Here is a 13417-nt window from a genome sequence, read left to right on the forward strand (position 1 = left end):
CTGGGATAGAAATAGAAAGGTCGAGGAAGGGGAGGGATTAATCTGAGACTGTCCAGGTGAATTTGAGGTCGGGGTGGAAGGTGTTGGTGAAGTGGATGAACTGTTCAACCTCCTCGTGGGAGCACGAGGGGGCGCCGATACAGTCATCGATGTAGCGGAGGAAAAGGTGGGGGGGGTGGGGCCAGTGTAGTTGCGGAAGATGGATTGTTCCACATATCCTACGAAGAGGCAGGCATAGCTGGGGCCCATGCGGGTGCCCATGGCTACTCCTTTCGTTTGGAGGAAGTGGGAGGATAATCTTTTGCCCTTCGGTGAAGCAAAACTGAATGGAGTTTCTGACTGAAGCCTTTTTCTGTTTTTGGTCCTCAGACAAAAAGTTCTCCAGTAATTTGGACAATGTGTGCATGACCTCGGACTGTGTGGCTGCAGGTAAATGAGGTTTGGAAATTCCATTAAATAAAGAATAAGCAAAATCACTTGTACTTGTCTGTAAATGCTATTGGCTCTATGTACTGCCAGTTCCTCATGGGAATAAATTGTGGATAACGAGACAATAATTATGGGTTCTATTTTCCTGCAGTCATTGATTTTAGTGGAAATTAGGTGCAAATGCAAAGCACAAATTGATGAGCTATACACCTTTCTCAGAGGGTGAAAAAGTAAATGATAAATAATAATCCTTAAGTAAAACCATTATTTCTTTGAATCTTCCAGCATTAAAGGAGGCCATTCGGCCCATCGTAATGCATTGAAAGCATAGTTTTGCCAGCTCCCCGAAGGCAAGCTGAAGATCTGGTAAAATAGTAGGGAGCCATGTATGGCCATCCTTACAGTCCAGTGTAGTCCTGCCTCAGTATATCCTGTTGATTTGAAAAGACTGTCATCATTTCAGCTTTGGGATAATTTTTAAATGAATTTTTAAAGGACTCTCTGTTTAGGAAACACATGCCCTAACAAGCCCTGTGTGGAAATAATTTTTCTTAATCTCTGTCTTTATTCTGTTTTTAGAAGATTTTAAATTTATGCTCTATAGTTGGTGCCTCACTAACCAGTGAAACTGATTTATTCCAGAATTTCATACTAGAATCTTTGATAATGTTGAAATACATGCCCAAGCATGGATAACAAATAAATAGCACAGTCCCAGAGAACTGAGTAAAATATATGATATTTGCCTTTCTTTTAATTCAGCTGCAAGTATAATCCAGAATATGGATTCATCTGTCTCGCCATGTGAAGACTTTTATAGGTATGCCTGTGGAGGTTGGCTGAATCAGCATATTATACCAGAGACTAAACCTGCATACAGTACGATAGATATTCTAAGTGATAAACTGAACATCATTCTGAAAGGTAAAAATCCAACACTAATCAGGATGGTACTCAATAGCCTATGTCTTTTTTAGATAAAATTAAACAAAAGTACTGGGACATTGTGTTGTTGGACATTACAAGTAAGTGACGTAATTTCCTTCAAATGTGGTGATAGAGTTGAAAATTGTGGTGCTGGAAAAGCACAGCAGGTCAGGCAGCATCTGAGGAGCAGAAGTCGACGATTCGGGCGTAAGCCCTTCATCAGGAATGGGCGCCACATTTTTCAACTCTGACTCCCCAACATCTACAGTCCTTATTTTCTTTCAAATGTGGTAGAGATGTTGATCAGATACTGTATCGCACGTGGAAAAAGTGATGGGCAAGCGGAGAGTGTGCACCTAAAGAAAGTTATTTTAACACAACCTGAACAGTGGAGGACTCTCAGGTTCTGATTAGCAACTCCTTTTTGTATACACCTTTTTGCAGACTTCATTGGTAAACAAACTCAAAGTGCAACAAAAGAGGTCAGTTCAATTCCAAAAACTTCTTTTTGGGTTCCTTTTGTTTCTCTTTCCATAGATGCTGCCAGACCTGCTGAGTTTCTCCAAAATTCTCTGTGGTTTCAGCATTTGTAGTATTCTGGGCAGGTAAGGGAAACAGTAACTGCAAAATTGTTCTATTGTAGCTAAATGATTTTTTAGTTGTAAAACACATTCCCAATGGATTATTATGCATGTTGTCTTCAATATGGATGTACTTGGTAATTATTTCCACATAACTCAGTAGCTCAGTGGTTAGCACTGTTGCCTCACAGTGGCAGGGACCCAGGTTTGATTCCAGCCTTGGGTCACTGGCTGTGTGGAGCTTGCACTTTCTTCCTATGTCTGTGTGGTTTTTCTCCAGGTGCTCCATTTGAGTTTCCTCTCATATCCTCCAAAGATGTGCAGGTGAGGTGGACTGGCCATGCTAAATTGCCTACTGTGTCCAGGGATGTGCAGGGATTAGCCAGGGAAATGCAAGATCACTGGATAGGATAACGGGTTGGGTTTGGGTGGGATGCTGTTTGGAGAGTCAGTGTGGACCTGATGGGCTAAATGGCCTGCAACCACACTGTTGGGATTCTATGTCCTTATTCTGGTGTGTGAAGCAGTTGATATGCAAGGAGCGACCCAGTGATTATACTCCATGGAATAATCTACCAAACGTTTACCCAAAAATGTCAGGAGCACACAACAAGATGGTTTTATTCAGTAATTGGTATTCATTTGTGAGAAGAGAGAGAAAGACCTCATGCTTTTAAAGGTTATTTTGATCCTTTGATTAATAGAGTTATATTTAACTCAGCTATTGCTTGTCCTATCTGTGCTTTTAGGTGTTTTAGAGATGCCAGATGATGGAGATCGTGAAGCTTTTAAGAAAGCTAAACAGCTGTATAAATCCTGCACAAATGAGCGTGAGTTCAACTTAAAGTAATTTGCTTGGTTAAAATATATATTCATGTCTGGACTTCCTCCAGTGGTTCAATGAATAAATGCACTGTGTCAGGGGGAGATAAGCACGCAGATGTGGGAAAGTCAAATCTCCACTGTCTGCGTTCAACAGAGGTAACAGGGGATCATTAAGATTGATCAGCTACAGACAGAGGTGAAACTGGAGAGTAGGATCAAGTAAAATTCCAACTGCTAGTTTGAGAGCTGATAGCTTTTGCTGAGATGTGTGTATTGAATGGTGAGATAAGCAAGCTGGGTCATACTGCAACAATGTGGCCTCCAGCTACTCACTGTCATCTGCCCAAGGGGCAATTAGAGATGGGAATCAAATACCAGCCTAACCAGCAATGCCCACATCTGGGAAAGAATAATTCTTTTGTTAAAATTCAGTTCAAATCGGGATTTTATAAAGGGATATCATAACTCTTTTTTTAAATTCCACACCTCTATTTGAAAAGCCCAGGGCACCTCATGCTCTTTTGATGACTTTTAGTATGACAATATGGAGCTGTTCCTGATCTTCATTGGTTTGACCTCTGCCCTTTGATTTTTAAATCCCCACCTTGGGTCACAAATTCCATCACTACCTCGGTCCCAATGTCTCTCCAGCTTGGTCCAGCTCTGTGTCTCCGTTTTCAGCTTCTGCTGTCTAACTGGCAAACCCCTTTCTAATTCTTGAGCGCATCCTTGTCAGAACCTTTGGCCTGCACATCTCCACATTCTAACATTGGTCACAAATTCCATGTCACTAATTCCCATCCCACATCAAAAGCCACATTTCCAGCCCCTGGTTTACCTTCTTCTTGAATTCGCTTCCCATTCCTGCTTTGTACCTAATATTGTCCCACAGAACTTTCCTTTTTTGAGGTGACTTGCAGCACCTTGCTTTGATAAAGACACACATTGAAGTTAAGCTTGTTTCTGAGTTTTCAAATTAATCTTTGAGGATTAATTTCAAAGGCATGGGGGCAGAGCTGAAGAGGTTGGTGCAAGATTACAAGGAAACAAGTTGACTCAGCAAGCCTGCTGTGGATCAGTGTTGAAAAGGTGTTTGCAGTCAAATATGATCTTATCATTATAGGTGCTAAACAAATGCACCTATAATGTGGCACTACATACCCTGTAAAAGAAATCTCTGATGGGGTGTATAACAAGTCACCAATTCAATTTTGTGCCCTCACCAAAGTAGAATTTTATCCCAGGTGAGTATGACCTCAGTAGGCGAGGAAAAGCATCTGGGACAAACAACATCCCATGTTGAAGGATGTTAAAACAAAGAAGGAGAAGTGTCTCATTGCCTCAGGAATATTAGGAGTTTTGGAATACTCTTTCTAAACTTGAAGGAGTTACAAGACAGATAGAAAACATGTGTTAGAACGCAGTCATTTCTTGTTTTGCTGAATACTTCAGCAAACACAAAGGTAATTGGCTTCAAGTGAAAAATTGAACTCATTACTGATGTTTTGTCACAGTTAGATTGCAATGGACTCCCAAAACAACAATACTTTTGATTCATCAGAAATCACTGGGACCCTTTCTGCACAAAAATTAATTTGTGCAAGCTACTAAATTTTAACACCCACCAGCGTCTTGTGAATATAAACCACAGAAACAATATAGTGATTATGTCTCTTAAAAGAGATTGCAACTTTTTTTAAGATTAGTTTGTGAATTTTATGTTCCCTATGGCATAAAATGAGAGTGGAAGTGTCAATTCTTTAAAATTAATCTGAAAGGGGAAAATTGTGATTGAAAGAAACAGTCAGCCTCTTTTCACTTATTTCTGATTAAATTCAGATACTATAACATTAACTGCATCAATGGTTCAATGGACCGAATGACCTGCTTCCACATTGTACGGATTCAATGATTCTATGAAAAGTGCTTCAATTGGTTGTAAAGTGCTTTTAAACAGCCTGCAGTTGTAAAAGACAACCTATAAATACAAGTCTTGCTTTTAATTTTATCACAGGTTCACTTGAGGAAAGGGACTCTGAGCCACTCCTAAATCTGTTGGATGAAATTGGAGGATGGCCAGTTACCACATCTGATTGGGATATCACGGAAGGTATGCAACAGTTTTCAAACAAGTCTCCAATGTTGTTAATTCTAAACGTATTTTTAAACACTTTGAGAACTGAAGCTGTTTTGAGTTTGGCATTAGCTATTTCTACAATTGTCATACAAGCACTTAACAGCTCTCTCCGAAGGAAGTAACCCTTGCAAAGAAGTGCATACCTCAAGCTCCAAATTCTTCCTCCCCTTCTGTCTTGTTCACGCTCTCTCCGTAGGTGCTATGTATGCATCTGACCATCAAGATGCCATACAATGCCATGCCTGACTAGCATTTTGATCGCAACTTGTGAGATCCATCCCACGAATACACAAACTGAGTAACTGCCATTTATGTGGCACAGATCTACCTGGATTTCCACAACATTTTCTGGAAAAGGAGAAGGATACACAGATGCTGTGTCCAGAGATGCCAGGGAGAGAGTGTGAGATTAGGTTGACAGGCACTGATTAATGAATATGTTTTAAATTCTTTAAAGATTTGGTCCTTTCATTGGATCACTCAGTTGAGACACCATTCCCTCTGTCAATGCTATTAGTGCCATATTATTTATCGTCACCATGCATCCTTGTGCATTAGTTTGGACTTTGTGGTAACACTTTCACCTGTGATTCAGAAAAAAATGTGAGTTTGAGTACTAGAGGCTTGAGTATATTGTTTAGGGCTGTCTCTTTGGGGGTAATTGTTAGTGGTCAAGTCTTTCAGATGATACATTGAATTAAGGTCCTATGTTTTATCTCAGGGTGATTGCCTTATTCCCTAGAGGAATTTTCACTTTGATCCGTATTGCCACTGCCACTTCCTCAACCTCTGAACAAACAAGTTGGGAGTTGCTAGTTCTAAATTGATTTAATAGGATTCTCATCTACTCTCGGCTAATATGCCACAAATTTTGGGGAGAAAGTGAGGATTGCAGATGCTGGAAATAAGAGTCTAAAAGTATGGGGCTGAAAAAGCACAGCAGGCAGCATCTGAGGAGCAGGAGAATTGGCGTTTTGGTCATTCCTCATGAAGGGCCTATGCATAAAATTTCAACTCTCCTGCTCCTCAGATGCTACCTGACCTGCCGTGCTTTTCCAGCACCACTTTTCTTGACAAATTATGTGTAATCATTTTTCTGCAATTTCCATTGTGCCACTTGTCTAAGTAGCCAAATTTAATGTGCTTGTAGAGGTTATAGAGCATAGAACATTACAGCGCAGTACAGGCCTTTCGGCCCTTGATGTTGCACTGACCTGTAAAAACAATCTGATGCCCATCTAACCTACACCATACCATTATTATCCATATGTATGACCAATGCCCATTTAAATGCCCTTAACATCGGCAAGTCTATTATTGTTGTAGGCAGCCTGTTCCATGTCCTTACTAATCTCTGAGTAAAGAAACTACCCCTAATATCTGTCCTAAATCTATCACCGCTCAATTTAAAGCTTTGTTCCCTTGTGTTAGCCTTCACCATTCGACGAAAAAGGCTAAATCACCTTCAATCCCAAAACTTCGTATTTTGTGCAATAGCCTACCATGTGGAATCTTATCAAACGCCTTACTGAAGTCCAGATACACTACATCAACTGCTTTACCTTCATCCACCTGTTTTGGCACCTTCTCAAAGAACTCAATAAGGTTAGTGAGGCACAACCTACCATTCACAAAACCGTGTTGACTATCCCTAATTAAATTATTCCTTTCCAACACCTTACCCACAACCGAAGTAAGGCTCACTGGCCTATAATTACCAGGGTTGTCCTGACTCCCCTTCTTAAACAAGAAAACAACATTTGCTACCCTCCGGTGTTCTGGCAGTACTCCTGTCAACAATGAAGACATAAGATCAAAGCCAAGGGCTCTGCAATTTCCTCCCTGGCTTCCCAGAGAATCCTAGGATAAACTCCATCCGATAGGGGTCTTACCTATCTACCTCAATCCCATCTAATCTTGTAGCCTGTATCTCCACATTCTTACTAACATGCCTTTTTCCAATGTGAATACTGACAAAAAATATTCATTAAGCGCTTCATTTAGTGTTATGCTATCTTCTGAAATATTTCTCCATGTCTCCAATGTCTCTGATTTGTCATATAGTGATATCTAGTAATGAATGAACAGCAACATTTGAAATATTGTTTTAAAAATTGATTTGTGCAGAAAAGGTTTTTTAAACCCAGTATGTATAGCTGTGTTAGATTAGTTTGAAGAGTTAATAGTTATACTTCCATATTTCAAACTGTTAATCAGCTTTGCATTTTAGTTAAGCATACCTGTTATAATGAATCAATAATTCTATTCTTTATTAAATAAACTTGGTCGTTGTTTACTTTTCTTTTATATTCTGAAACTAATATACAGATAAAATACATCATTGGCCACATTGGGAATTGGTAAAATATTTAAATATATGTTGTAATCAGTGAACTAATGGAACTAGAGGATGACAGTGCACTCTCCCAACTGGGTTCATGCCACTCGATGAAATGTTTCCCTCCAAGCCAAGCACCATTCTGACAAGAAACTATATCTCCATTCCTTCACTGTTGCTGGATCAAAACCCTATACTCACTTTCTAACAGCACTGGAGGTGTACCTACATTACCCAAACTCATGGGCAATTAGGGTTGGATAAAAAATGCTGATGCAGCCAGCAATGTTCATATGTTGTCAAAGAATAATTTTTAAAAATAAACAACATTTATACCTTTCCTCAGTCTATCACCTTGGCCTGAAATGTTAACTCTTAACCTGCTAATCTAACACAGCTATACATACTGGGTTTAAAAAACCTTTTCTGCACAAATCAATTTTTAAAACAATATTTCAAATGTTGCTGTTCATTCATTACTAGATATCACTATATGACAAATCAGAGACATTGGAGACATGGAGAAATATTTCAGAAGATAGCATAACACTAAATGAAGCGCTTAATGAATATTAATGAATGTTTCCAGTAATTATTGTCTTTAAATATCTTGACATCAAATTTTTTGAATAATGTCCTGTTGTTTGATAATGAACATCTTTCCTATGAACATCTTTCAAGTATTTTACGATGTTCAGGACATCAGTTGCTGTTGCTGTTAGCCATAGATATCATCAAAATGGCATTTCTATTGTCTGAACACACCATGTTTGTGGTGAGATATCATTGCTGCTAAACCATGGGAGGGATGCACATTACTTTTTCTTTGCTTATTGGATGAGGTGGATCCAGGTAGAGCTAACCATGTATGATGTCTTGAGTTAAAGTTTTCTATTAAATGTATAGATGTTGCTTTCACTCTGTCTCTTCAGAGCCTCATTGGAGTTTGGAGACCATCCTACCACATCTTAATACCTATTACAATAAGAAATCTATTGTGGGGATGTTTGTTTTGATTGATGGCAGGAACTCGAGTAGACATATCATTCATGTAAGTAAGTTATCATTAATTCCTGCTTTAAGCCATTGGTGTTGAATATACTTTTGCTGCATAGATGGGAGGTAATCTATGTAACTTTAGCACGTAAAGAATTCTCTGTACACAAATGTAGGTACTTGAGGATTTAAGAGAATGTAATACTTTAGAAAAGTGTTTAAAGCCTTTCTTTACACTGCCATAATGCTGAGACAGTAAGTGATATGTGTTGTGAGTGACAGTCATTGCAAATGATTGATCGTTGATTCACTTGATACTCTTTATCAATCATTCGTAGAAACATCAAATGTCTGTTTAAATTTTTGAACCTGATTATTTCTTGAAGATATGAATTTCAACCAGATTATCTGATGCAACCTGAGTTTTTTGTTCTGTTTTGACCTTGTGTTTCTAACAGGTGAATATTGGCCACCAGAAATCTAACATCAAAATACAATTTCTCACATTTAGCAAAATGTTTCCAAGTGTTTTAGCTTGTCGGAGATCATGTACGTACATTTGCTAATGAGTTGGGGACAGGGAATTTGCCAGAATCACCTGAATATACTGCTCATGGGATTATATTGTGATCTGCAAACTGCATTTAACACTGCCGCAACCCCTGCCCCCGCCCCAATTGCCTTTGGTGCAAAATGTAGTCAGGTTGCTGTTGTTCGCAAGTGGTTCATGTTGAGATATTCTGATGTTGCCAGCTAGGAATTTGACTCATTGTCATTATGATCTGTCAGAGAGCCTGGAGTGCATTCCCAACAAAGGTCCAGCCAATAAAATGAATGGCTGGAGAATGACTTGCAATTTTCAAGGAAACTACCCATTCATTTCTCTTTGAATCAGTGATTTTGGACCAGCATTTATACCCATCCCTGACTGTCCTTGAGAAAGTGGTGAACCACTGCAGTCCATGTGGCATTGGTACATCCATATTAGGAAGGAAATTCCAGCAGCAGTGAAGGAGCAGCAATACAATTCCTAGTCTGGATGCTGTGTGACTTGGAGCAGAGCTTGTGGGTGGTGATGTTCTCACGTGCTTGCTTTCCTTATCATTCTAGATGGTAGCATTTGCAGGTTTGGAAGGTGCTGCTGAAGGACCCTGAGTGATTTGTTGCAAATTGCACTGCTGCCACTGTGCATTAGTGATGGAGGAAATGAATGTTAGCGGTGGTAGATGGGATGCCAGTCAAGAAGGCGGCTTTGTCCTGACTATTGTAGTAGATTTTAAGCCAGTGCTGTCAAAGGAACCTTTATACATTGCTGCAGCAAATATTGTAGATCGTACATAGTGCTGCCCAACAATGAGTCAATGTTGGAAGGAGTGGAATCCTTTGTTCTTGTTGGTGTCAAATTATTTGGATGTTATTCCAGAGAAGCAGAAATCAGTTCACACCAGCATGAGCCTCTTGCTTAATGTGTTGCCTGTAACTCTTGCAGGTTGATGAGCCCAGTCTGGGGATGCCTTCCAGAGATTATTATTTTGGAAATGGAAACTACAAGACGGTGAGCTCTGAGACTGATTGCACAGAAATTGTTTGGATTCTTACCGGTGCAATCTACTATCTAGTTTCACACATTTTATGAATTTTCAACTATCATTTTTCCTCCCTTTAAACATGTTTCATTTCAAGGGATTACACAGTTATTTTACAATATTGTTTGAAACTGGACTGATTCCTCAAACTGATGGTTGAAGAAGATCTAGCATGGGAACTCAGCACTTTTGTTTTCTAACTAATAAAGCTAAACAAAGAAAACACTCTTCTTCACCTTTAGTCGCTTCAGTTTGTTAGCGTGTGTAGAAAGGTAAACATTAATATCTAGGCTTTTTGGCACAGAATTATGCTGGAACATATGCTGGAACTCAGGAATACATCTGATTTATGGCTTCAGCTTTTAATATGGGGCAGAATATTGGACGTGTGCCCAATGTCCTAATACATTGGGTACAATAGCCAATGATTGTAGTTTTGGATTAATAACAGAGAGATTCTAAGTTAAAATCCTTTTTACCAAGTTGTGAACAGAATTCAAAACATCTGCAAATTTTCATTCTGGCACCAGAACATAACTATGAAATTGTCATAAAAATTCATGCAATCCACTAACCTTTGAACGCTACCTTGAATGTCCCACTTGTAACTCAAGTTCCATATTATGTGGATGACTTTAAGTGGCCTCAGTGCACCTATAGATGTGTAATAAATACTGCCTTGGCAGTGTTTCAGTTATCCCAAGAATGGATAAAAGATAGATGCATTTTAGTTGCTTAGGAAGTGTGAAAGGCAAAAGTGTACCCCTCAGTAAAATGGTGTACAAATGTAAAACCTTGTATGCATGTATCTGTCAAATAAATCACTCCCTGAATTTAGTGGTGTTCCTCTTTATTAAGGTGCGTGAAGTTCATTTGCAAGTTATGACCATAATTGCTAAGATGATCAGGGAAGACAGAAATGTGACAAAAAATGATACTTTTGTTGAAGAAGAAATGACAAAAGTCCTGGAGTTTGAAACTGAATTGGCAAATGTAAGTATTTGAGATTTCTATACCTTTTCCATGAAGATAGAATGATGAACAGGAAGTACAAAACACAATCGCACTGAAGAATGGTGCCATCCTCCTTAAGCATTTGGTGCTAGGTCATATAATAAAACAAAGAACTGCAGAAATGAAAACAGAAATTGCTGGAAAAACTCAGCAGGTCTGACAGCATCTATGGAGAAAATCCAGAGCTAACATTTCGGTACTAGTGACCCTTCTTCAGAACAGTTCTGAAGAAGGATCAGTGGCCCGAAATGTTAACCTCTGCTTTGTCTCCACAGATGTTGCCAGACCTGCTGAGTTTTTCCAGCAATTTCTATTTGTGTTTCTAATTTCCATTATCTGCAGTCCTTCTGGGGATTTTTTTGTTCAATAAAGAGCAGCAGATACTGGAAATCTGAAACAAGCAAAAACAGAAATTTCTAAAGAAACTCAGCAATTCTGGCACCATCTACGATCCCCAAAGAGTGTTAATGTTTCAAATTCAGTGGCTCTTCTTCAGAATTCGCTTGACTTTGTTCTGAAGCATTGTTGTTGTTTTCTTCCCACAGATGCTGCCAGACCAGCTGAGTTTCTCCAGCAGTTTCTGTTTTTGTTTGGTCCTGGCTCCTGCTCTCCCTGAACACAAGACTCACACTACATTACATTACTCACTACATTGCTCTGTTGTATTCTGTCTTAATGCTTCATATTTGATACAGTAGCTCTCATGTTGCTGAATTCTAACCCCAAATTAACTGCGGCTTTCAGTCACCTTCAGGACTGGCTGGAATATGGGTAAAATCTCTATGACTTCACGCAGAGGCAGGAATGCTGCCATAAAGCTGTAGGTTTATGAACAAGCTGTCTCAAACAGGAAATAGTGAATAGGTCAATCATAAGGCAATAGAGTAGAGTCAATGGAAAATAAGGAATTGATGTTTCTGAGATGGAATTTTTACAAAACGTTGATCTGTTGGAAAACATTCTATGCCATCAAAATACAAGTATACTGCTCAGTTATGTTTCTACAGTTATGCAATTAAACAACTGCATCTGGATTCACAAATATTATAGTAACAAATCGATGTGTCAAATATATTTGAATAAGATTCAAATGGTTGGATGGTCAAATGGCATGTTTTGATGGATTAATGAGGTGTGAAGGTTTGGTCAGTCCAGCTGCATTGTGATGCATTGACATTGATTCTGAAATAAACTGGCTAATATATTCATAAATTCATAAGTAAAACAAAATGTACTTCTGCAGATTTAGATGTCAATCTAGTCTTGTTTTTTTTCTGCCCTTCCCCACACCCCCAACCTTTCTTGAAAGGCTTCGCTCTCAATGGACAGCAGTCATGTAGCTAACATCTAACCTAACCTGTAAGTGTTAGCAGGAATGCTTGAGGGAATCATATATCGTATGGCCTCTCCTGAGAAAGATCAGAAGGTCACATATAGTGATCAAGAACAAGAGCTGAGGCTACAGATGAGAGAATATCAGCCAAAGGATTACTGAGGCTGAATGATTGTCAAGAATTCTCCCACCATATCATCTGAGATGAGTTAACTTGTTGTGGGATTAGAATGGATAGACAGCAGACAAATGGGCCATTCAGTGGAGCCAGTCTATTTATGCTCCACTCAATCCTCTAGTGGGTGGTTTGCATGTGGAATGAACTTTCTGAGGAAGTGGTGGAAGTGGGCACAACTACAATGTTTAAAAGACATTTAGATAAGTACATGAATAGGAAAGGTTTGGAGGGATATGAGCCAGGAGCAGGCAAGTGGGCCTGGTTTAGTTTGGGATTGTGGTCAGCATGGACTGGTTGGACCGAAGGGTTTGCTTTCATGCTGTATGACTCAATGACTCTATAAACCAATTATAACCCTCCATTTCTTTCTCAACCATTTGCTTGGCCAGCTCCCCCTGAAGTGTGTTGACAGTATTCACTTCGTCCACTCTCTGGGATAGTGAAGTCAACATTCTTTCCACTGTTTGAGTGGAAATGTTCCTTCTGATTTCTTGGATGGATTTCCTGATGACTACGCTTTGCCAATAGCATCGAGTTATGCTCTTGCCCACAAGAGGAAGCATTCCTTCTGTAAGCACTCCGTCAAAACCTTTCATAATTTTAATCTTTTTTTTTATCTATTGGGTCATCTGTAAGCCTTTTGATTTCCTTCAATGAAAAAAAAGGCCTCAATCTTTTCCCAGTAACAAGCTTTGCTGGTATTGCCTGCTTAAAGATTTTCTGCACCCCTCTTGATTTTATACTGAAGTCTGATGCAAACCTGTTTGCTCATCTGCCCTCTCCTCATTTTTCACTATTAGATCCCAGACTCATTTTCGATAGGGCTTTGAAAGCTTTATTGTCTGTCTGTCAATATAGTTTCAGACAGAGATAGATAGGTTCTTGATTAGAAGGGGAATCAAGAGTTACAAAGAGAAAGCAGGAGAATAGGGTTAAGAAATATATCAGGGAGGAAAAAGTGAGGGCTGCAGATGTTGGAGATCAGAGCTGAAAATGTGTTGCTGGAAAAGCGCAGCATCCAAGGAACAGGAGAATCGACGTTTCGGGCATAAGCCCTTCTTCAGGAATGAGGA

At 39.3% G+C, this 13417-nt stretch overlaps 1 protein-coding gene across 2 annotated transcripts in view; it reads left to right on the top strand.

The window, feature by feature from the left end:
* Window positions 1–13417, top strand: part of mmel1 (membrane metallo-endopeptidase-like 1) — a 61455-nt gene that overhangs the window by 12139 nt on the left and 35899 nt on the right. For both annotated transcript variants that reach the window (XM_043676072.1, XM_043676073.1), the window contains exons 3-9: window positions 370–429; window positions 1192–1353; window positions 2687–2767; window positions 4777–4872; window positions 8170–8288; window positions 9723–9788; window positions 10678–10812. In XM_043676072.1, the coding sequence (XP_043532007.1) occupies window positions 370–429; window positions 1192–1353; window positions 2687–2767; window positions 4777–4872; window positions 8170–8288; window positions 9723–9788; window positions 10678–10812 (719 nt within the window). The remainder of the gene's footprint in view (window positions 1–369; window positions 430–1191; window positions 1354–2686; window positions 2768–4776; window positions 4873–8169; window positions 8289–9722; window positions 9789–10677; window positions 10813–13417) is intronic.

The sequence above is a fragment of the Chiloscyllium plagiosum genome, chromosome 34 (assembly GCF_004010195.1).
Source record: "Chiloscyllium plagiosum isolate BGI_BamShark_2017 chromosome 34, ASM401019v2, whole genome shotgun sequence".
Taxonomy (NCBI): Eukaryota; Metazoa; Chordata; class Chondrichthyes; order Orectolobiformes; family Hemiscylliidae; genus Chiloscyllium; species Chiloscyllium plagiosum.